General features: G+C 38.5%; 2 protein-coding genes and 1 pseudogene across 2 annotated transcripts; 1 reads left to right on the top strand and 2 right to left on the bottom strand.

The window, feature by feature from the left end:
* Positions 1-3,992: 3,992 nt before the first annotated feature.
* LOC121991754 (renalase-like) lies at positions 3,993-9,523 on the top strand. The gene is made up of 9 exons (XM_042545781.1): positions 3,993-4,137; positions 4,213-4,312; positions 4,390-4,570; positions 6,345-6,414; positions 6,500-6,679; positions 7,235-7,332; positions 8,761-8,858; positions 8,938-9,108; positions 9,217-9,523. The coding sequence occupies exons 1-9, from the start codon at positions 4,089-4,091 to the stop codon at positions 9,401-9,403; spliced, it is 1,134 nt and encodes a 377-aa protein (XP_042401715.1). The 5' UTR covers positions 3,993-4,088; the 3' UTR covers positions 9,404-9,523.
* On the bottom strand, positions 9,479-12,119 carry LOC121991752 (annotated as a pseudogene).
* A 4,073-nt stretch (positions 12,120-16,192) lies between these two features.
* Positions 16,193-20,910, bottom strand: LOC121991753 (F-box protein At4g18380-like). Its single transcript, XM_042545780.1, has 2 exons — positions 19,657-20,910; positions 16,193-16,531 (listed from the first exon to the last, which is right to left on the bottom strand). Exon 1 carries the CDS (start codon positions 20,848-20,850, stop codon positions 19,687-19,689), a length of 1,164 nt encoding a protein of 387 aa, XP_042401714.1. The 5' UTR covers positions 20,851-20,910; the 3' UTR covers positions 16,193-16,531; positions 19,657-19,686.
* Positions 20,911-25,747: the final 4,837 nt, after the last annotated feature.

The following is a 25,747-nucleotide window of genomic DNA, read 5'->3' on the forward strand; positions in this document are numbered from 1 at the left end:
TTGAGTAGGACCATTAGAGGTCGTTTCTTTTATACTGACTTTATAAAGAAACAAAGACCTCAGTTATTATGAAAGTGTGTGCTCTTAATCCTAATATAATAACAAGCACATATATTTGATATTTATTTCTTTAATTTATCAATGGGTGAGATTTAGTTCGATGAATCAATAAGCCCGATAAGTTGGGAAATGATATCACTTATAGTGTGTATTGTTGATTATAGAAGGAAACTGTGTCCTAGTGATCTAGGTTGAGAATGTCCTCAAGAGGAGCTCATAAGGATTGTCATGTTAAACCCTGCAGGTGGACTAACATGATGATAAGGTTGACTGGTACTATTCTTGGACTAAGATATTAATTAAATGAGTTGTCAGTAACTCACTTAATTATTGGACATTCGACATCTTAAACACAGGGAGACTAACACACTCATAATAAGAAGGAGCCCAAAATGTAATTTGGGATTGGTGCGGTAGTTCAATAATAATTCTTTAGTGGAATGAATTATTATTGATGGAATTAAGTTGTGTGTTCGGGGCGAACACGGGAAGCTTAATTCATCGGGAGACCAAAACCAATTCCTCCTCTCGGTCCCTATCGTAGCCTCTTGTATATAGAGATTTATACCCACCACATACCCACCTTCTTACCCAACCAATAGGGGCCGGCCAAGCTAAGCTTGAAGCTCAAGCTTAGGGCCGGCCAAGCCTAAAGGTTGAGCCTTAAGGTGGCCGGCCAATAGCTTGGAGCACAAGCTTAGGTGGCTGGCCACATCATATTAAAAAGGGATTTTTATTAAAATTATTTATTATGTGGATATCATGGTTTTAAAAGAGAGTTTGAAATTTAAATCTTTCCTTCTATAGTTTTCTACAAAAGATTAAGAAAAGATTTGAAATCTTTCCTTATTTGTAGATTGAAAGGTAGATTTTAATTTTGAGAAAACTTTCCTTTTTTAACCATGATAATAATTTAAAAGAGAAGTTTAAAATTAAATATTCTCTTTTATTAGTTTCTATAAAAGATTAAGAAAAGATTTGATATCTTTCCTTATTTGTAGATTGAAAAGAGATTTTAATTTTAGAGATAACTTTCCTTTGGAAATTATCCACATGTTTAGAAGAAGAATTTTAATTTATAAAATTTCCTTTTATTAACCAATCATGAAGGATAAAATTATTGGAGAAATTTTTATAAATTTCTAGAAACAAATTAGGAAGTTTTAATTCTTGTGTGAATTAAATTTTCCTTGTTTTGGGAATTAGAAGTGGCCGACCATTATTATTAAAAGAAGAAAATTGTTTTTAATTAAAATAATTTTTCTTTTTATGACAAAAGAATTAAGGAATTTTTATTAAAATTTCCTTATTTGTCAAGACCAAGGATTATAAAAGAGGGGTAGAGGTGCCTTTCATGATCAACTCTATTATTCTTCTCCTCTCTTTTCCTCCTTGGTGGCCGGCCCTAGCTTCTTCCTCTTCTCTTCTTCTTATGGCCGGCGGCAATCTCTCTTGGAGCTCTTGATGGTGGTCGGTTCTAGCTAGGAGAAGAAGGAGAGAAAGGTGGTTTTGTTTCTTGCATCCCTTGGAGCTTGGTGGTGGTGGCCGGACCTCTACTTCTCTTGGAGAATTGTGGTGGCCGAAACTTGCAAGGAAGAAGAAGGTGCTTGGTGGTTCTCATCTCGGAAGATCGTTGCCCACACAACATCCGAGGTTAGAAGAGGAATACGGTAGAAGATCAAGAGGTCTTTTTAGAAGGTATAACTAGTAATTTTTCCTTTCCGCATCATGCTAGTTATTTATGGAAATAATACTAAATACAAGAGGCTTACGATTCTAGTATTTCGAATATGTTTTTCGAAGTTGTGTTCTTTTATTTTTCTTTTCCTTGTGATTTGATTGTTCTTTTTGGTTGACCTAAAGTTATTTTAGGAAATTAAATATTAGCTTTCCATAAAAGGTTTTGTCTAGTCGGTGGTGGTTGTTCCCATATCCAAGAAGGTCATGTGCCTCGCCACGTCAGTACTGGGAACCAATTATGGAAATTAATATTTAATGGAATTAATAACTTAGGTGATTTGGATCAAACGTGTTAAGTTCCGCAGGAGATCCAAGTCTAAACCTTAAAGAACAAATATATTAAGTTTTGGATCAAACGTGTTAAGTTCCGCAGGCGATCCAAAATTTAATTTAAAAGAACACATGGTAGCTAGGAAAAGGTTCAGACCTTTGTACAAAATTTTTGTACAGTGGAACCTCTAGGTTTTCCGAGTAGCAACCAACAAGGAGATGAGGGAGGTAGCAGAACTATCAGTCGAGGGCAGCTGCTGGAGGAGATGGGGGCAGTGGCGGAGCAGGCGGCTGCTGGAAGTGGCTCCAATGGCTAGGGATGCGAGGACATAGGAAGAGGAGAGGGGTGACATTTTTGATGATGAGGGAGAAGGTGGCGACAACGACGTGAAGAGAAGAAGGGGAGTGGCTGCTGGCGTCGGCTGGTGGGCTCAAGCGGAGCTCGTGCATAGGCGGAGCTCGTGCTCAGGCGGAGCTCATGTTCCCCTAGTGGTGGCAGCCCCCAAAACGCCGAATAAGTTCCACCTATACTTGGGGCCATTCGGTGAGCGATGGAGGCGATGTGGTGATTGATGGAGGTGGTGTGTTCGTGGTGTGCAGAGAGGGAGAAGAGAGGCGGCTCGGTGATAGCCTCTTCGACTAAGGAGAAGGCAATGAGAGGCCAACATACGAGGCGACAGAGATGCACACTGGCGTGGGTTAGGAGGCAGCGAGCTATAGCACTAGCTGCAGCTTCGGTGGCTAGGACTGCGAGAGAGAAGGGGACGCGGTGGAGGGCTGTAGCACCGACAACGGCTCTGGCGGTTGCATCGGCTTGGATGTCGAGAGGGAGAATATGGTGTTGGCAGAAGAAAACTCAAAAGGAAAAAATCCCCCTTGCCTCCATGCCTCCTCTCCCCTCTTAAACCCTAAATAATGTAATGACAAAAATATTCTTCTTTTTCCTCTTAATTTCTCATGAACCTTTAAGCTATATCCGTATCAGCCACTATTTAAAAAGGTTTACGGGTCATTTACTTGGCCAATAACCTTTTTAAGAAACACTAACCAAAATAATGTCCGGGAATAAAATTTACCCACCATGAATTATCGATCAAGCCTCGATCTGTGAGATATTTTGGCCGATAATCCATGTTACTAGCCACAATAATAGGACTATCGGTCATTTTGAATTTGATTGCTAATAAACCCTCCTTTTCCCCTAGTAAATGGATTGTCTTTATTAAAAAAAGACTACCAGACTATAACATAACATAGAGACTGATGAGATTATGATGTATATTAGAAAAAAGTACTAGGAGATGTGGTTAGGCTGGATGGACAACTTACAAAAATCAAATTTCCAAACGAGATAACCTGCCCATCTTAAGAAAATAAGATCCTCAATTTTTACTACACTATCCATAGGCTTTTGATTTAAGACAGAGATGCTAGCACGTGACTTGATTTAAGACGCTTGATTTAAGACAGAGATGCTAGCACGTGACTTGATTTAAGACAAATCGAAGATTTTTACTATATTATCTCTAGACTTTTAATTGATTTAAGACACAGATATTACAATGATCCTAAATAATCTTTTACATTATAACAAATTAAATAGTAGAAAATAAAATATTAGTAATTTTTAAAAATGCCCTTAATATTTAATATATTGTTTGAAACGAAAATCTAAGATTTTTAATTACTCTTGAAATACTCTTAACTAAACTATCTATTTTATTCTTCTATTTTATCATATAAGATTTTCATTTATTAATAGAGATGAAGCACGATTGGGTTGTTGGAGAGCAAAAAGATTACATTGTATAGTTATTTCAGAGGATGTTTTGAAAATAATAATAATAATAAATTTTCCAAGTAAAATGTTCTTTAAATTCAAATATATAAATAATAAAATTTGGCGTGGAGCGAGCGGCCCCACGTCAATACCAGTCGTCAATCCTACGCCGTGAAGGCGAACTGCCCTCAACGCTCCTCTTCCTTCTGCACCCTCGTCGCAGGACTGCCACACAGCCATGAGCAGCGGAACCACCCTCGCCAATGTCGCGATCATCGGAAGCGGGAGTAATTTACCCTAATTTTCGTCCTAATTTCTCATTCCCGTTTCTTGATTTTACCGATGGCGATGCAAATTTCCAGTCTCCGGGGCGGTCTGCGCGTCCATCTTGGCTGCCTCGGGCATCTCCGTCACCGTCTTCGAGGCGGGCCGAGGAGCCGGAGGGAGGATGTCTCAGAGGCGGTCCGGTCCTTTTCCCCCAACTTAACGTTGCGGTAGTTCGTTATTGCTGAACCGATTTATGGCGTGGTTATTTGTAGAGAGATGACAGAGGATGGAAGGGACCTTTTCTTCGACCATGGGGCTCCATTTTTCTCGGTCGCCGATGAGGAGGTGATGGGCCTTGTTAATTCCTGGCAAGCGCGAGGGCTTGTGGCGGAGTGGCGGGTTCCGTTTGGGTGCTTTGATCGGAGCGCGGAGAAGTTTGTTGACCTGGAGAAGGTTTGTTCTTTCATTAGCCACTTGATTTTGGTAATACATAGGCCTTGTTCGTTAAATTTCTCCTCCAAATTTTTAGTGCATTTTATCGCATCTAACTCATGATTAACTACTTCAAAAATATTTTAAAGTTGCATGAATAACAGTAGCCTTAGCTTTAAATAGAAGTTAAGTTCTGATTAAGATATCCTCTTATCACGAATAAACAACAGCACTGGTTGCATGTACCGCCACACCTAGTTGTTTATAAATAACGTGGAATTTGAGCTACTTCCTGAGAGACAGATAAAAAAAAGTGTATGGTGTATGAGTGTAATAGTGCATGAATCCACATTTGAGTCGGCGAGGGCTGCAATCACCGGCACATCACATGGCGCTAGCTGAGCTCGGACCTGGAACCTAGAATTGAAGCTAAATTTGGATGTGGCCAAAGGAGTTGATTCCTTGGCAATAGCTGAAATAGTGTACGAGCCATGTATTTGGAGGGATTATTGAGCCTAATCAATGTGGCCGACATTGAGCATGGGTTCAGGACTGGGGACTTGATTGAGCTTGCTCAGATTGTACCATCTTTACCTTTGGATAATATTAATTTACCTATCCAAAAAAAAAAACCATCCAAATTCAATAATCTTGGAAGAAAAACAAAATGACTATCTATGTTTATGGCTTATATTTTATCACCTCACACACGATAAATTTTCCAATACTCATAACAACAAAGGTAACAAAGGAAAAGAAGCCAAAAACATGATCCTAGAGGATCAACTGTCAAGGTTCAACCATCTCAAAAGGATCAATGACCCAAATCATTTTGCCTGTGGTTATGTGACTGAAGAAATATGCCACAACTTTGAAATATAATAATCATTAAGTATTTTGGTTTCTTCGTTTAAATATTTGTTGTGGTGCAGTCTTGCAAAGGGTTCCGTAGAGGAATAAACCACAACTTTGAAATATAATAATCATTAACTATTTTGGCTTCTTTATCTAAATATTTGTTGTGATGCAGTCTTGCAAAGGGTTCAGTAGAGGAATAAGCCACAACGTTGAAATATAATAATCATTAACTATTTTGGCTTCTTTATCTAAATATTTGTTGTGGTGCAGTCTTGCAAAGCGTTCAGGAGAGGTATAAGATCAATGTAGTTGATCCTAAATAGTTGGGACTGACAATGATAATCTATTTTTGCTGCTACTCATTATATACATGTATTTCTTATTTATATGCTTAATAGACAACCTAGATGCCCTTTGATAAAGAACCTTTAATCCAAATAAATATAGACAAGTAGGATTAAAATATATACTTAATCAACAAACATAAGCATGACCTTATTTCCCACCTATTAAGGTCCATAGTCATGATTGACTTGTGACATATCTGTTCAATCACAAGATGTTCGCATGTTCCTCTATTTCTCACCCACAAGTTCACGATAGAACTACCAACATATTTAGCCTTTGATACCCATCAGCAAAGGATCCAATATGCTAGAGTTAGGTACTACTTCGCTTGTTAATTGTTCCTGGAAACTGGAGGTCGTTTACTTCTGAAACAGTAGAGCAATTTATGGTGTTTGGCTTTCCTTGTTGTAGTGGGAAAATATGCTTGGCCATACTATTTGCTGACATACAAAGTGTTCCGAAGTTTATTTGGATTGATGATGGTGTAGAAACTGTATACAGTCGAGCTAACTAATTGTATTTGCTGTAATTTTCCAGTATACACAAAAAGTCTAGATGCATGATAAAATATGTTTCTTTACTGTTTTAGGAAGGAATGACCAAGTATGTTGGAGTTCCAGGCATGAATTCAATATGTAAAGCACTTTGCTCTGAACGAGGTTAGCCTTGCAGCTTCATGACTGTTCTTTGGATTCTTGGTTTGGGGTTCAAGTTATTTGTTATTATTGTTGAATTTCATTACAGGAATAGAAGCCAAATATGGAGTCACTATTGGAAAAGTGAGTTGGCTGTGTGAGAGAGATTTGTGGTCATTGATTGGCCTGGATGGACAAGATTTAGGTCAATTTGATGGAGTGGTGGCCTCAGATAAAAATGTAATATCATCAAGATTTACTGGCGTAACTGGAAGACCACCACCACTTGGTAAGTTCTTATGGAATTCCTTGGTTCATTCAAGTACAATTATATTTCGGCTTGTAATAAATGGCCATCTTTATTGTTTCACGTGAATCATTGTATTGCTAAACTTTTAGTTTTCCATTGTAAATCATATTTGTTTTATACGTGCTTATTGTAATAGAAGTTCGGTTAACTATTGTTTGTCTTTGTTTTCTTTTCCTATAGATTGCCATACATTTGTGATCTGGTTATAAAAGTAAAACTAATCCCACTTGCGGTGATTTATGATCAGAAATTTAAATCCTTTGTTGTAGCTTTCTTAAAAAATTTCAGGAATCCAAATAAATTTTCTGATCCCGTCAGCATACAACATTGTCTGATTATCTGATTGCCACCACTTTTGTTGCTCAACATGTTAAAACCCACATCTAAATGCAAGTTAATCACATTGCATTAGGCTGTATTAACTTGTCCTTTTCATGTATTTCCTTTGTTACAATTTGAGTGTGTGTGTGTATATATATATAGTTATGTAAAACCTGATTATATGTTTTTTTACCCAACTCATGATTATTTCAGATATAGCCTCATCTCCAGATTTGTCCATTCTTTCACAAGATATTCCTGTCCGTCCGTGTTTCGCCCTAATGCTAGCGTTTTCTGAACCTTTGTCTTTGGTAAGAGATCTTTTTCATTTGAAAATAGTTCCTTTTCCTTGAAAAATCAACATGTTGGTTGTTTAGGGTAATTTACTTATTATGTAGATATTATGTTGCCTTTTTTTTTTAAATTCTCAATAGAAATATTTTAAAATAATTTGAAAATTTTCCATAATGGCTACATGAGGGGAAATTTTAGAACCTGATTCTATAACCAATTTGAAACTTAATGTTTAAAATTTAATCTGTTATTTGAAATTTTGACATGTTTTTTTTGTTTAGATTAGATTTCTTATTAGGTATGTAGATTATTGGTTACTGAAGAGACTTTTCTCCCATTTAATTTAAATCATCTTCAAATAATCTAAAATATTTCCATAATGTCTACGTGAGGGTCTGTTCCTCCTATAAAATTGTACAAATTTCACCTATAAAAAATGATATGCAGACGGAAAAATTTTATAGAAAATCTCAAGGATTGACACATAAAGTGATGGAACACACAAAAGTGAAAATGATGGGTCATTAATTTATATGTCTATCTCTGAACTTTTCTCTGAGATTTTTTCTCTCTGCGTATCATTGCTCTTTCACCTATATAGGAGGTGGGATCATTCTTAGGATTTAAGGCAAGCTTTTTTTTTCTTGTAATTCTTGTCATCATTCTATTGAAACCTTTATACTTGTTACTCTAGTTGCAGTCCTTGTTAAATCATGTTATGTATATTTTGTGTCATAAATATATTTTTAAAATATTGACAATATCTAAGATTCAAATCTAGCCATATCTGGAAATATTGAGAACCAGTTGGTAATGATTGTTAATGCAATAAAAACATATAAAAGATACTTCACTGTAGTCTGTGATTGGTAATTCCTATTGAAATATAGTTTTATATAAATTCTAACTTAAACTGCATGCATGACCTCACCTATTGTATATACCAGTTTAAAGAGTCAGTGTTTATAGCTGTGCTGATGTTTGGTGATTACTTAGACAACATGTTATTTGATTAGTTTGAGGAATTTGGCTCTTGATTACTTAGACAACATGTTTGGCAACGACATAATTATAGAATATTTTAATTAAATTGTAGGATGTTACTGTCCCACGCACTGTGATCATATGATCTAAATCTGTGGGCCTCTTTGTCTTCCTAGGTAGCATCTCGATCCTGACAACTATAGGGTGAAGAAACAATCCAAGTATCAAAACCTTTTAATTAAGTACAGTGCATCTGCCAAAAGCGGAAGCAAAAAGTTATGCTAGCTCCTTTCTAGGATCCTCTCTGCTATATTAGATGCTATACTAGTCATCAAGTTGCAATTTTATCATCCCATTGTGTCTGTTATTGTTGTATTGTAGCAAGAAGTCACTTCAATTCTCATCAATATATCTCAGTATAGTAGTACTACTCCATTTCCTCTCTGGGTTTCCAAATTCAGATACCTGTAAAAGGGTTTTCATTCAAGAACTCCGAAGTTTTAAGCTGGGCCTATTGTGACAGTAGTAAGCCAGGCCGTTCTCGTGCATTCCCGAATTGGTAAGCTCATTCTTCATATATATCCATGATCATTCATAGAAGTCTTTTTTAGGAATTTAACTACATATTTCTCATATAGTGAGTGCTGGGTATTACATTCCACAACTGAGTTTGCTGATGGTGTAATAGCGAGAACTGGCCTCAAGAAACTTTCAAGCGAAGCCTTGGCCAAAGTAGCAGAAGAGTTGTTTCATGAGTTCCAGGCTACAGGAATTAGTACTCATCCAGTTTTCCTGAAAGCACACAGATGGTTAGTATAGTTTGATAGTTCCTTACATGTCTTTTTGATAACTCGATCACATTTTTCTGCCACAATTAGTTCTCCAACTCACTGATCAACAAACTCGATCGAACTCAGGGGCAGTGCCTTTCCAGCCATTACCGTCGGTGCGGATGACAAGTGTTTATGGGACAAGAACAGGAGGTTAGCCATATGCGGTGACTTTTGCGCGAGTCCTAACGTTGAAGGTGCAGTTCTTAGTGGCATCCGAGCAGCTTCTAAGATGCTTGGCAAGTCAAGCAACTTGCTACTGTATGAAAATTAGTAAAACTCAGACACAAGTTCACTCATGCTGATTTGTTGCTAGTGTACGAAGAATTAGGTTAGTGAGATTTCAGAGTGGACTCAGTAGTTCCTTATATTATACATTGTTTTTCGAGTGGTTTCACAGGAAAAACAAAGACACTCACCTACGTAAACGATGAACCAGAGAATACAACAAATAACTGTATTCGCAAAACTAACTGACTGGGCCTTTACGCATACCATTCTTCATGGGCACCTCGTGCAGTTATGACACATTTTCCAGGAGCCACAGCACCTCTCCCATTGTCGGCCGCCTCTTCCCTTCGTCGGCGAGACACTTCTCGGCGATCTCCACAAACCTTGCCACCGACTCCGGCGAGAACCCCTCTTCCTCCTTCAGCCGCTGGTCTACAATCTGCTCCGCCGACGGCTGTTGCAGCGCCCACTCCGCCAGGCTGATCTGCTCCCGCGGCAGGCTCGGGTCGATCACCGGCCGCGCGCACACCACCTCCAGCAGCACCACCCCGAACGAGTACACGTCCGACTTCTCCGTTAGCTGTTGTCGGCGGAAGTACTCCGGGTCCAGGTACCCGAAACTTCCCTTCACCGCCGTGCTAACGTGCGTCCGGTCCACCGCCGGGCCGTCCTTCGACAGCCCGAAGTCCGCCACCTTCGCCATGAAGTTCTCGTCCAGCAATATGTTGGTGCTCTTCACGTCCCGGTGGATGATCGCCCGCTCCGCCCCTGTGTGGAGGTAATGCAGTCCCCGGGCGGCGCCGATGCAAGCCTCCACGCGCTGCCGCCACGTGAGCGCCGGCCGGTCGCCGCCCAGGAGGTGGCTCCGCAGCGTGCCATTCGCCATGTACTCGTACACCAGCACCATCTCCCCTTGCTCGTCGCAGAACCCAATCATGGACGCCAGGTGCCGGTGACGGAGTTTCGACAGCATCTCGATCTCTGTCTCGAACTCTCTCACTCCCTGCTCCGATTGCCTATTCGCTCGCTTGATCGCCACCGTCACCCCCTCGTTGATTTCGCCTCTGTAAACTTTACCGAACCCTCCTGCTCCAATCACCAACTCCTCGTCGAAGTTCCTGGTCGCAATTTTAATCTCTGCCACGCTGAATCTTCTCCCGACCCTGTTCTTGTTCGAGCTGAGCGAACTCTTGATCGCCGCCGCATTCTTTGTGCTTCCCGGAGGACTCTTCTTCGCTGGCGGCGTTTTCTTCAGGCGATGTAATAAACCAACATAAAGCAACGAAGCGATGCCCACTAATCCGACAGCGGCGGCGGCAGCCGCCGCCGGCCATAAAGTCTTATTCTTCGGCTTTTGAGCGATTTTGTTACCTTGCGCCGCGCTGATTCGCGGATGAGCATGAGCGAGAATTCCGTTCCGGCTCAGCTTAAAGATCTCGACGCCGTTGAGCAGGGCGTCGGCGCCGGATCCGCTCGACAGCGAATTTGGCCCCAACTGCACCCAAAGCGAGTCCACCTTGGGCGAGATCGCCTCCACGTAGTCCTGGTGGTACGCCTTGTTCTTCCCGCCGGCTCGAACGAACACATCGAAGTTCTCCGCCGCAGTCTTGTTGTTTATATAAATCCTAAAAATCCTCTGATTCGGCTTGTCGTAGACGAGCTCGGAGAAATGCAACCGGATAAGGTAATCGAAGTTGGGATCCACGTCGAACCTCCACGACACGTTGAATCTCCTCTCCACCACCTGGTTGTCGGTCATCGTCCGCGCCGTCTCGTACACCAGCAACGGCGCGAAGACGGCGGTGTCGTTGATCGGCGAGGAGTAGGTCACAGTAGAAGTGTTGCTGATGTTGTACGCCGCGTTGACCGAGAACATGAACTGCTCGTCTGAGTTCCACTTCCTCCACAAGGCTCCGTCTTCGCTCGGCTTGATTTCTCGGCCGCCCACGTTCAACCTGTACATGGTCTCGATCCCGGAGCTCGAAGGGAACAACAGCTCGTCGACGGCCGGAATCAGCTCGAGGGCGTTGACGAAGGCGAAGGAACCGAGTTCGGGGACGAACTCGATCCTGAGCTGGGTGAGGTTGACGCAGAGGGAGTACTCCTTCAACAGAGAGCTGGCGTTCGAGTTGCTCCTCGCGTTCTTCCAACCGATCTCGCCCGGGGCGTTGAACTTGGAGAGCAGCTTGAGATCGTTGGCGAGCAAATCGAAGGAGGATCCGTTGGCGTCGAAGCTGCCAAAATCGAAGGGGCGGAAGTGGAGCCTGATGAAGTAGTTCCCATGGGGCACTGTGAAGTCGAAGCTCGTCGAGGTGTTAAAGATCCGCGCAGTTTGATAGATCGGGTCTTCCGCGATCGTGGATGCAGCAGCCGCCGCCGCGACTCCAACAGAGGACAATGTGAAGCTTTGGCCGGGACTCGAGTCGCCGACCCATTGCCTGCCTTCCACTGTGATGCTGGAATTGCAGCCGCAGTTGATGAAGAGTGGTTTCGTCAGTGCTTCAACCAGAAACAGTGACGGGAGGAACACGACTAACAGGACGATGAACTCCATGTTCGATCAATCGCAGCTGGCCATTCCAATACTGACGGCGAAAACATGCAAGAGTTTTTCTCTCTCTTTCTTGATCGAGAAAGAAACCCAAATGTTCTTGAAGTGTTTTGCGATGAGATGTGGTAGAAGAAACCTGGCACCGAAACAGAGAAGCTGTAGCTACAGCTGAGAAAGGCTACTGGAAGAAGCACATGTTTTTGTCCATTGCCGGATGAATACATCAAGTCTGCCATTAATCTTGTAGCACTGTCTGCCATCCTGGCTCTCTGCGTGTTCAGATTTTTAATCGAGTCTGCAGTAGACCTGACCACGGTTCGGAACCGACGGTTCGACGGTTCGGAACCGCCGGTTCGACGGTTCCAGGCAGGTCGACCCTTAACCTTAACCGCCCAAGACGGTTACGGTTCACGGTTCAGAACCGCCGGTTCACGGTTCGGTTCACGGTTCAAGATTAATATGTTAATAAAAATTAAAAATTTAAAATTAAACATTAAACATTAAAAATTAGAAATTAAAATTTATTAAAAAAAGGGCTTGCACTTATTTAAGTTGCCTACGTATCCCTTTAGGGGAATCAAAGCCCACGTAGTTCTTTTACATTTTTATCCTTTTACATTTTCATTCACTTCCATTTCCTGTTCCTGTCGTATTTGTTCCTTCAACGTCATCTGAAAGTTGCATTCCTTGAATTCTTTTCTCCGCTCTGGTCCAATCGTCCAGTAATGCTTGGGCTTCCAATGAGTCGGAGACAAAGTTGATCGTCGTTCATCTAATATGTTGCCGCCGGCACTGAGCAACAGTTGACACTGGACAAGCTAAAATTTCTTTTGCGATCACGGAGAGAACGGGAAAGCTTTGAGCCTTCTGTGACCACCACTTTAAGATATCGAAGTTTTCGCTATCTGCTTCATTAAAATCAAAAGAAGTCGTAAAATAATTCTCAAGTTCCTGTGTGGAACTTGAGGATTCCCGTGGACGTTTTGTCCGTTCTTTTAATAAGAGTTGTGCTTTTGTAAGTTTTAAATTACTACTAGTAGTTTGTTGAATTTCAGAAATATTAATTTGTGTTCCATATTTTGCATAATATTGATTATAAATATCATATAAATAAATTCTAACATTATATATAATATTAACTGGATCAAGGGAAGAAAAATCTTTAATTGGAATTAAAGCGTCATAATATAAAGTTAACATTTCTTGTAAAACTTCTAATTTAAATCTAGGATCTAAAGCAAATGCAATTAAATAAATTTCAGGAATTAAATAAAAATATTTTTCCCATTTAGTTTTCATAGCTAAGATGCAAGGAGATAAAGATTCATTATTAATATGTTCATTTAAAACTAATACTATATTAGAAAAATTTTCTAAAACTAATTGAGCAGTGGGATAATAAACACCGGAAAGTTGTTCGGTTGCATCATTAAATACTTTTAAAATTTCACAAATACTACTACAAATATTCCATTGTTGTGAAAATAAATATATATTAGCATTAGTGTTTTGTGCAAAAATGAACATAATAATTCTTTATATTGAAATGAATCTTGTAATAATTGGTATGTTGAATTCCAACGTGTTGGTACATCACGTGGAAATTTTTTAGGTTTCATTCCATTAATTTTACAAAACCTACCCCATTGTTTCATTATAGATGGATGAGACCATAAATAAGAAATTGCAATTCTAATTGGTTTAATATAACTTTCTAAAATTTTTAAACCATCTTGAACACATAAATTTAAAACATGGCATACACAACGAATATGAAAAATAAACCTCCAATAATAGGTTGACAAACAAATTTTAGATCATCTATACAAGCGGTATTAGAACTAGCATTATCTAATGATATTGAAAATATTTTATGAGTTAAACCATATTCTTCTAAAATTAAACATAATAATTGTGCGATATTATGAGCATTATGTGATTCATCAAAAACTCTATAAGCTAATAATCTTTTTTGGAGGTTCCAAGAATTATCGATCCAATGACAAGTCACACCCATATACGAATGTGTTTGCCAATGATCACTCCAAATATATGAACATAAAGAAACTTTATTATCTAATTTACTAAATTCATCAATTAAATTCTTTTTTCCTTGTTTTACTAATTTTTTAATTGTACGAGTAAGTGTAGTCCTAGGAACACGTTTAGCACATGAATTAAGAGATTCTTTACAAAAATCTTCAAATGTGCATTTAGATCCAAAACTAAAAGAAAGATGTTCTACGCAAACAAATTTAGCTAATGATTCTCTTAATTTATTATTCGAATATAAAAATAAACCGGAATCGGTACTACCGCTAGTTGAAGAAAATCTTGATAATTGTGTTTGAGATCGGTCGAGTCCATATTTCGTCGGGTGCTTCATTTCTACATGTCGTTTCAACGACTCTTAGCCGTCGCCAGCTTGGAATTTGTAGGAAGCATTGCAATGCTTACATTTTGCACGCATTCCTCCCGACGAAAGAGTGACCCTCTCAAAATATTTAGTGAAAATAGAAGACTTTAGATGAGGAAGTTCCCGAACCTTAGAAGTAATTGCATCGGTACTTCCTTGTGTGTCGGGTGTCGGATTCGGAAGATGCTCGATCTCATCATCGGTGGATTGAATGTTGGGGTCCTCCTCCCGCGGATTCATTATTTGCTTTCCCTTCCGAGCTCGAGATGATGCACCTCCGCGGCCTCCTTCCATTGTAATTGAAAACGAAAGCGTGTAGAGATTAGAGAATACGAAAATGAGATTAAGAGTAGAGAAGATGTGTGTGAAAAATGATGAAATAAGCTCTCTATTTATAGAGTTTTGATAGTAACGGACACTAAATCATAGCCATTGATCAAAAAACGGTCAAATGATCCTAACCGTTGAAAAAAAATACCTAAAAAACCCTCCCAACGGCTACGAACCGCCGGTTAACCGGCGGTTCCAACGGCTATGAACCGCCGGTTAACCGGCGGTTCAAGCCGTTTAAAAAAAAAAAAAAAAAAAATTCTGCGGCTGAACCGCCGGTTCAACCCGCCGGTTAACCGGCGGTTCGCCGGTTTTACATCCAATGAACCGGAACCGGCCCGGCAACTTGCCGGGCCGGTTCCGGTTCGACCCGGCGAACCGGGTCAACGGGCAACCGGCCCGTTGACCCGGTTACGGGCCCGGGCCGGGTCCGGGCCAGACCCGGGCCGGGTCCGGGCCAGACCCGGCCCGGGGTCGGGTCTAGTCTGCAGGGAAGCTCTTGATTGGATTGGATTTTTGATTTTTTTTCAAAGCGTAGATGAGTTGGTCTTGAATGATGAGTTATGGCTGGAAAATATGTTTCTATTTGCCCCACGGAGTAACCCAACTGGTATCGGATAGATTTTGTCATAAGCGAGGTATGATTTAATTTTGGATGGGTGCAAATATTAGAAAGGCCGTTCGATAAAGCGGAAGGGAAAGGGTGGTTTTGTTTTATACAAAGGGACACCCGAAACTAAGGGTCCATTCAATTGCACTATGATGATGCAATCCGTCCTCAACAATATGACATTATAAAAAAAAAATAATCAGGTCAGGACATAAAATGATTGAAAAAATGTCTACAAATATATTATAACTGGGAGACCAATAACACGAGCGTTATAGGTATTTATTTTCATGGACCAGATCCATCCTCCCTAGACTTGATCCATTATAAGAGTTGGATATTCATAAGAACAAAATGTATGACACTACCAAGCCTATGTAGAGAATGCAAGAAATAAAGAAAAAGAGGTATTTGCTCAGATGAACTGGTGACTGATGTTGAACTAAATAGACTTAAGAGAGCCTTTTCATTGGGAGAAATTGAAGGTGCCGATGGGCCAGATGATGGATTCAGTATTGAATACAGTCAAGCATCATGGGGTTGATTGAAGGTGATTCGTGCAAGGTTTTCCAGCATCCAATTTGCATTTATACAAGGAAGAGTACCAATGGTTGTTTCTTGCCTTCATTTTCAGGTGATTAATTGCAGTAAAAGCAACAAAAAAAATTGGCAATCATCAAGATTGGACGAGCTAGATGACTAGATGCTGTTCTTGGCAGACCAAATGGTACATGCACAAAACAGATCTAACAAGTCACAAGGAATAGTCAGAGATTGTGTGCCAATTTGTGGGATAGCCAAGAAACACAAATTGACCAGATTGAGAAGATGGAATTAAACCACTCAAGCTAGATGAATTTAATGAACTGGACATCAAACTTTCCATACAGACCAAACAGACAAATCTAGTGAAACGAGATAAACATGAATAAATTGTGTTATGGCCTGAGAAATTTTTATCTGAGAATGCAATAGTGCATAAAAGCAGGGCATACAACAGCATGCAGATCTGTAGGATGGCCCATAATGATCCATTATAGTCGAGGTCTTACTATTATGGCAACATGCAAAGGAGCGACAGGGTTGGAAAAAGTTTCTATTTTGTGCAGTGGCTACAGAACTCCAGAAGGCGTCACTTCGAGTCTGATAGCACAGCTCAAGAACAGTTGATCATAATCGCCATGGGTTGGCAACGATTGACAGGCCGAGCCTAATTGTCACTTGTCTACATTCGTGTGTCTAATACTTTTGGTATCTTCAAAATCTGAAAGATAAAATACAATTATCAACAAAACAAAACTAAACATTGCTAAGCAAATTGTAAATCAGCATGATTCATTCACTTTTAAATAATGTCAATAAAAGCACAAGATACATAATTAGCCATCAGCAATATCTTTCACACTAGATCATGTGGGCACAATTAATGTAATATGACAAATGTGATACAATAACAAATGACAAAAAATCACTACCAGCCGATATTTAATGTACCAAGCAAGTTTGAAAAGAACTTAACTATTAAATCAGTTGGTCCTCACCAATATACATAGACTTGGACAACAACCTGTGTGCTTGGATTACAAGCTCGATTGTAAAATCATGAGTTTAAGATTTGATATTGAGACATTGTACTAGTTGAAATAATTTAATAATGTATGTTTCACTGTAAGTTTATAGAATGAGGTAATCAACAACTAAGAATCTTATTAAGCAAAACTATAGACAATTAAGAGGCCAGGTGTCAATCATCTTTTATGAAATAATGTATGTTCACTGTAATCTTAATAATGTATGTCCATTGTAAGCTTAAAGAATTAAGCACTCAACAACTAAGACTCTAATAAACATAAAGACAGACAACTAGGAGGTCAGAAAACAGTCATCGTCATGAAATAATGCGTGTACACTGTAAATTTAATAATGTATTCCCACTATAAGCTTACAGAATGGAGCAATAAGAAATAGACTCTAAGAAGATGGCCCCCAGGGCATAGCCAAGTTGGTTATCACATAGTAGGTTTGTAGAATTGAGCAAGGTCGAATCCCAGCAAAGATCGAGGAATTACCCTCCCATATGATGATTAGCTTCGGTTTCCATATTTACTCTCTCCCAATGATGTGTGGCAATCGTGGAGGACCGCCAAGGTGACAAATTTCACCTTTTGCAGAATAAGAAGCAAAAAGATAACCAACGATGAGGCAAGGAAACAATCATCATCAAACCACAACTATTTGGAGTGACTATAGGTTTAAAAAAATCTTTTATGTATGCATTTAGCATTTGGAATTTAGATATACCTTAGACAAGCAGAGGTTAACAAGAAGCTGCTTGATAGCAGCACTACTATGGTGAAACAACAACAAACAGTGATAAAAAGAGAGTCGGGCAAGAAGCATGAAAATTCTGGTGGGGTAAAAGTCATCAGAGAAGAAGAAACAATAATCATGACAATAAGCAGAAGATAGTTAGCTCACATGATTAGGACGGTTGTTGAACATAGAGTAATGAACACTAGATAACGGATGCTTAAATAAACTATTCTTAAGTTGCCTCACATGTTCTGCAAATCAGCTAGCTAGCAGGAATGAGTTGATCCGTTAAATCAGATTGAGAATTTATGATTTGAAACATGAGTGGACTCAAACTCAATCCCATTTAGATTCTAGGATCTGTAATATGGTTATATGATGCCTGATGGTACACTTGTATTAGTCTGAGTCAACTTGAGAGTTTGAAAAATGATAAAGAAAGACACAGGATTTATCAAAGAGTACTCATCAAAGGAAGATAACCAAAGATATACCATCTTAGGGACAATTATTGAAGTGACACACAAATACCAAACTAGAAGTCCTACTGCTTAAATATCTGGTCTTTAAAAACATAAAAAAAGGTACTTTTTTTTTATAATTAACAGAAGTCAACTGAAAAAGCCAATGTGGCAGTCACATAGCGCCATGTTCATAGGATGAAAAAGGTTGATTAAATTTATGATGCATCACAAATTGTTTTACCAAACTAACTAATTTGCATGATGCATTCTGATGTTCCTCCTTTATCTTCATTTAATTTCAGCAAGTTACACTAATAACTCAATCTCAACCATTGAGCTTGAGTTCTCCAAAGGAAGGTTGATAGGAAGGCAGCATCGGTTGGGCTTGTGCTTGTGTTACTTGCCTCCTTGGTGGCGCAACTCTTATCTTCCTTGAGTAAATTCAGTTGCATGACCATCTACATTTGCAAATCAACTCAAGTGAGTTCACCTCTTATAGTGGCAGCGCATGATCTAGGTACCAAAGCATATCATCTATGGACGTTAGTCAATGTTGGACTCCACTAAGAACATCCCTATGTCCTGTAAGGAACTTGTACAATGTCTTTGTCGATGGCATCAATAACATAGGGCAATGATCATCTTGATCAAACCCTTCCACTTCACAACTTCTCTCCTTCAGGTTTACTAGCTCTTACAATTGATGAGAGTCAATAGTACACAGTTTGCATCAAGCAACACCACATTGAATGAGCACTCATTAGAAATGTCCATCATCTACTGGCACCAAAAGTACTTAAGGGTCAAGGTAGCCAAGCTTCCCTCCATATCCATCTTCATCTCATCTTCATGCTTGTCAAGGTACATGTTCCCAATGTCATTAACAACAATGGCAGCATTCTTGTCGAATTTTTTTATTGCTTCATAAAACTAGGGAGAGCTAATGACCAAGTTCTGTGGTATTCTTGTTGTTATGTTATATCCTTTGCTTGTTGTTAGATGTGTGAACTGATACACCTCAAATCATTAGGAAAACGACACCTTTACCTTTGGAAATAGTATCATATTCAATAATAGAAATCACAGGATCATTTAGTCCTCTGTTAGCACAACTTCAGGAGAAAGTAAATTGCTCATGCTCACTCTTGTACACATAACAGCTCAAGAAAAAATCAATCAGCTAAATTAGCACATGTCAAAGAAAAAGGAATACCTCTCAACCTCTGCTTAAATTGAAGTATATATAACCAATCATGAAAACTATAACCACCATCAATAGCAAAATGAAATAGGAGAGACACTATTCATATATTGTAAAATTCACCGAATCCACATTTCAAAATAAGACCTCCAAATATATAACATTGGCTTTTAGTAGATAATTTCCATCAAATTGTTTCTCTCAATAATTGGAATCTTCCACTTGAGAAATAGATGTTAATCAGAATGTCAGTAAGTAGTATTCTTGTATAAACAACCAAAATGAGACCCTTTTTTTATTATTCTGAACTTTTAGTTGCACAAAGCTGATCAATCACACAATAGAAATTTACTACCAAATGAAAAAACCTTCAATCTATGCATTATCAGTGAATAATATAAGTAATTTTACCTTTCTAAGTTAGACACCGTCCTTCCAAACTCAGTGATTCATCTCGAGGCAGTAAGTCCTCCTCTTCACAAGCATCACGGCTGCTGACCTGTATGGCTCTTCGAATGCACTGGAAATCCAGCAAATTTCTTTCGAATCTATAACACCACCATAATCTCCATTACACGTAAACTCACTTCCCCATTCCTGGCTTGGCCGAACAGCCACAAGAGTTGCCTCCTTGAGCGCTACTCCATCATGTAGCTCCAGGTAGGGCGCATACCATAGCCACATGCTGAGGGCTGGCACCAGAGTCTGCTGCGAGCTCCCAGATGATGAGAGCGGTTTAACCGTGAGCTCCTGCACTTGTTTCTGGCCCATCGTGAGCAACCCTTGTCCATCAACGTCTGTGAGCACTATATTCTCGAGCGTTTCATGATCGGTGATGATCGACTGCAGGAGGTAACGCCGTTCTGAGGCGGCAATCAGGGAGCTGATCGTCCAGTCCAATATAAGCTTCGAGATTCCATTGCTGTAGAACGATTCAGGCATGCTTTCGCTGTTATCATTCACACAAGCATCCTGGAAGCTAGAATCAGTGCTGGGATGGTTCGAGGATTTAGGAGAGAACGAAGCCAAGGAGAGAACGGAGGCCGCCCCGAGGATGACACATCTGTCCACGGTCGACCCAATCTCGGCCTTCCACTTCAAGAGGACACCGTCGTTAAGGCTGAGCTCGCCCGCTGGGAGTTCGATCCGGAGATGGCGGATGCCCTTAAAGTTCTTCAGCACTTCCGCTGGGGAGTGGTGGAAGACTTCAGATGGCATCGAGGAGGAAGGATGCGACGACGATGAGGACCTCTGACTGGAGATAGCAGCAGGGGAGGGTGTGAGGATACGGCCAAGAGCCTCCAACGGATCGACGATGGCTCCAACGAAGATACGTGCGAGGTGCGAGATGATTCCCCGGTTCCTATCCCCGCCCACACCCGCACCTGGGGAAGCGGAAAGATCGTCGGAGATAACACAGTCGACGCGCACAAGGACAGACTCCACGAGTTGCGCGACGGCGTGAAAGCGGCGGCATACCACGCAGCACCGTCCCAGAGTTTTGACGTCGCCGACCAAGTTGAATACGTCGAGGAGCACGGAGTCCGGCAGCCTACCGAAGTGATCGGCGTCTCCGAGGGAGGCCATCGAACGGGATCGAAGCATTTGGGGCGAGGCAAAGGCTGGAAAATTGACCGATCCCAAGGCTACCAAACCAAAAAGGACGCCTTTACCATTGATCGGGATAGGTCCGAGGAGAGGATCCGCTCCCGGATCGGACCCTGTTTACTTGGGAGAACGGGAGAACCAACAAAAAGTTTTTTAGTATTCTTTATTAAAATTTTAAGATGAAAAAAAAATATAATTCATCAACGAATAATTCTAAAATTGAAAATATGTATGTATCATATTTTTTTATTTATAAAATTATATCATATATTAAAAAATTATATTATATATTAAAAAATAATATATATATTTTTTTCAGTTATAAAAATTATATATATGTATTCATCTTTCTCAACTAAGAAGGTGTTTTGGCTAAACTTATTAAAAATAGCTTATAAGCTCGTATAGCTTATAAGTTATTTTAGGAGCTTATAAGTTGTTAGATCTTATTTTAAAAATAAGTTGTTAAAGTGTGTGGGTGAACTTATTACAATCAACTTAAAGGTATTTATGTGTTTGGTATTATAAGATCTTTTTATTAATAAAATTACCAAAAAAGGTATAATACTATTAATATAGGATTTTGGAATTTTTATTAATAGAGGATTTTGAATGAATTTTTGCACCGGGGGAGAAAAAATTGAAAAGCGACATTGGCCGAGAAGATGACACATCGTTGGAAGAAAAGTAGACGGAGATAAAAAGATATTAGGCTTATAAAAATTTATGGAGGATAAAAAAATTATTAAAATAAGATATTTTTAAAAAAAGTAAGATCTTCCATATTTTTTTAAAAACAGCTTATAAGCTCTAAAACAACTTATTTTGACAGCTTATAAGCTGTTTGAAAAAAAATTTACCAAACAAATTTGAAGAACTTATAAGTTCCAAAACAACTTATAAGTTATTTTAGAGAGCTTATAAGCTCAGCCAAACACCCTCTAAGATAAATATATATTGTAAATGATTTTTTTTTTTATTTTTTTTACGTTTTTAGATTTATTTTATCTATCCATTATCCACTCTTTTATGTAAACATAGTATAAAGCCGGACAGGTAAGCCAGTGGCGGCGGCACGATCTCAAGGTCGCGTTGGAGAGGAAAATGGAGGATTTAAGGTGTATTTATGTAAAAACAATGACGGATCCTTCCCTATAACACTAATGCTTTCCAAGTAAACAAGGTATGCAATTCTCATCGACACCTTCTAGCTGGTTCGCACTTGTTTTTTTTTTTAAGTCTAATAGGACAAATAAATTGTTAGGAAAGGGTAAACTTACTAAGAATAAAAAAGAAATAGGGAAGCATAAGAAGGGAAAAAAACAGAGAGGCGGTTGAGGTCCACTTGAGCCAAGTGCCAGGGGTAATGCAATTCCCAACCGACAGTCCCTGCCCAGGTGTCACTTAAGTCAGGTGCCAGGGGCAATGCCACTCCTGATCAGGCGTACCCACTCAGACATCGTGTGAACCAGATACCAGCCAAGAGCGACCCCTTTGAAAGACTAGACAGTACAAGGATGTAGGCCTTAGACTATCTCTAATCATAAAATTTATTTTGGTATATTTTTAATACTAATTTAATATCATTTGAGTATTAAAAAATTTTCCAACTCCAATCAATACACATCATTTCCTATCTAAAAAAAATATTCTTTAAAATATTCTATTTTTCCATCTTATAATTTATTATTCAACATACATATTAATTTGTTAAATATTTTTATTACGATAATAATTACTATTAAAATTAAAAATTTTATTCTTACATAATAACTAATTTTAATGATATTATGTTTTTAGTTACAAGAAAATTAAAATTAATATTTTGTAATTTTGTTAGAAATAATTTAATAAACATACTAACATTTAATATTTAAAGATAATACACAATCATAAACAATTTAGATAATTTTTTTACAATATTTTCACAAAAAAATAACACTTCATTAATAATACATCATTATGAACCTTAATTATCAGAATTATCAAATTGTTCTCATAAATGCTCAATTAATATATTTCTAAGGATAAAGTGAGCATTTTTATTTTTGATTCCTTTATATCTAGCAAGAAACTCTTGAAATCAAGTATTATTATCTACTGTTGTATCAACATCTACAGCCGATGAGACTTCACCTTGATCAACAATTGAGGTATTTATATCGCGCTCATCTTCAATTATCATATTATGCATAATAATACATGAAGTCATTATATCATATAAAATATTTTTCTGCCAAAAACATGAAGGTCATGCAACAATTGCAAAGTGTGATTGGAGTACTCCAAATATTTGCTCAACATTTTTTTCTACATGCCTCTTGTTTCATTGCAAACAACTTATTCTTTGTACTGCGTGGATCTTGAATTGTTTGAACAAGTGTAGACCATTTTGGGTATATACCATCAGTTAAATAGTAACTCATGTTGTACTCTTTTACTTGAATGACATAGCGAGCAGGGGGAGTAATACCTTGAGCAAGGTTAGAAAAAAGATGAGAAGACTCCAATACATTAATGTCATTGTTAGATCCAGGTAAACCGAAATATGCATGTCATATCCAAAGATCATAATCAGCTACAACTTCTAGAATAATTATTGGCTTTCCACTGCGACCATAATATTGCCCAGCCCATGTTGTTGGGCAATTTTTCCACCTCCAATGCATGCAATCTAGACTACCCAACATACCAGGAAAACCACGCTGCTCACCAATATGAAGAAGCCTGACAACATCATTAGCATTGGGTGATCGCAGGTACTGTCTTCCAAATACTTCAACAACAGCACGACAAAATCTTTTCACACTTTCTATGATAGTTGATTCTCTTATTTTGATGTACTCATCAGTAGCATCTGCTGGTACACCATATGCCAATATTCGAAATGCAGTTGTCATTTTTTGTAAACCTGACAAACTAAGTTTTCCAACTCTGTCTCTTTTCTGCACAAAATAATTATCATGATTACTAACCTCATTAAAAATACGCATAAATAAATTTCTTCCCATTTGGAATCTTCTTCGAAACATTGCAGCATTATATGTAGGACTTTCGCCAAAGTAATCATTGAATAGATTACGATCAGCAGCTTCTCTATTACGATTGATCACTATGTGACCAGGAATAGATCCTTGATGTTTGCCTTTGTTGCTTTCTTCACTCAGATGTTTCGAAATGACCTGATTATTTCGATAAATCGCTTGAGTGATAAGCCTTCTGTGTGCTTCAAATATATCATCATCTTCAGAGCTTGAGGATGATAAATTTGATGTACCTTTATATTTATCACTCATTTTTTGAGATGAAGAATGTGATTGAATTGTTTTCAGTTATGGTATGTATTTATAATGTATAATGTAGACACCATTATTATTATTGCAGGTGACGGGACATCACAATGCACACAACATTATTATTATTTCAGGAGATGTGACATCACAATGTACACACAACACTATTATTTTTACAGGTGATGAGACATCATGATGCACACACATTATTATTTTTGCAGATAAAGGGACATCACAATGCACACACCATTATTATTATTTTAGGAGATGAGACATCACAATGCACACACAACATTATTATTTTTGTAAATGAAGAGACATCGCAATGCACACACCATTATTATTATTTTAGGAGATGGGACATCACAATGCACACAACATTATTATTTTTGCAGGCGACGGGGCATCACAATGCATACACCATGATAATTATTTCAGAAGATGGGACATTACAATGAACACACAATACTATATACTATAAGAAAAAAGCTAAACAACAACGCTTTTTTGGCGTTGTCGTATGTACTTAAAAAGTGATGTTGTAGATGGTGTTTGTAGAAAGTCATATCAAAGACAACGCTTTAAAAGCGTTGTGGTTGGTCACAAAGACAACGCTTTTTAAGCGTTGTCTTTTCGTTCTTAAAAAGCGTTGTTATAGATGCTGTTGTAAAAATGCACATATCAAAGACAACGCTTTAAAAGCGTTGTGGTTGGTCACAAAGACAACGCTTTTTAAGCGTTGTCTATTCGTTCTTAAAAAGCGTTGTTAAAGATGCTGTTGTAAAAATGCACATATCAAAGACAACGCTTTAAAAGCGTTGTGGTTGGTCTCAAAGACATTGTTTTTTAAGCGTTGTCTTTTATTACTTAAAAACGTTGTCTTTTTAAATTTATAAAAAATAGTGTTTTTCTTAATTAAATAGCAAAAATTATAAAAAATACTCAAAATTTACATATAATTGAATATCCACAACCACAATCATTTTTATAATAAGACTATTTAACAAATAAATAAAACTTTATATTATACAAACAAAATGTATACATATTGATCCACAAATTAAATTTGTATCATACAAGTTATCCTTAACTTCATGACAATAATTTTTCAAACACACAAGTTTTACAAAACCTCATCATTGACTAACCGCTGTTGTTGGTGTCCATCGCATGGAATTGCTTCTTTAAGTCCAGCAATCTCTTCTTCTGAAAGGCTTTCAGCTATCACTCTTAGAGCCATCTTCTTCAACTTGTCATCAGCACACCTGGGTTGTAGGCAATCAAGAAATTTTGTATGAAAACTTTCATACATGTAAATCTCGTACTAAATAATATGTCAATGTTATATATACATGTAATTCATACCGTAAGTGTGTTTATATAGTAACTGACAAGTTTTCTTTAGGGCCAACTTCTACTCAAGCTCTTTAAACACTGCATCAAAATAAAAATTGGTATTAGTTCTATGCTAAATGAAAATCATATTTAGAGGAAAAAGCGGGAGTGTTGTAGATGGATATATTAACCAAGCATATTAATGTTTGACTGTCTTTACAAGTTCTAAGCATATATATTAACCAAGCATATAACCTAAGAGGAAT

The sequence above is a fragment of the Zingiber officinale genome, chromosome 6B (assembly GCF_018446385.1).
Source record: "Zingiber officinale cultivar Zhangliang chromosome 6B, Zo_v1.1, whole genome shotgun sequence".
Lineage (NCBI taxonomy): Eukaryota > Viridiplantae > Streptophyta > Magnoliopsida > Zingiberales > Zingiberaceae > Zingiber > Zingiber officinale.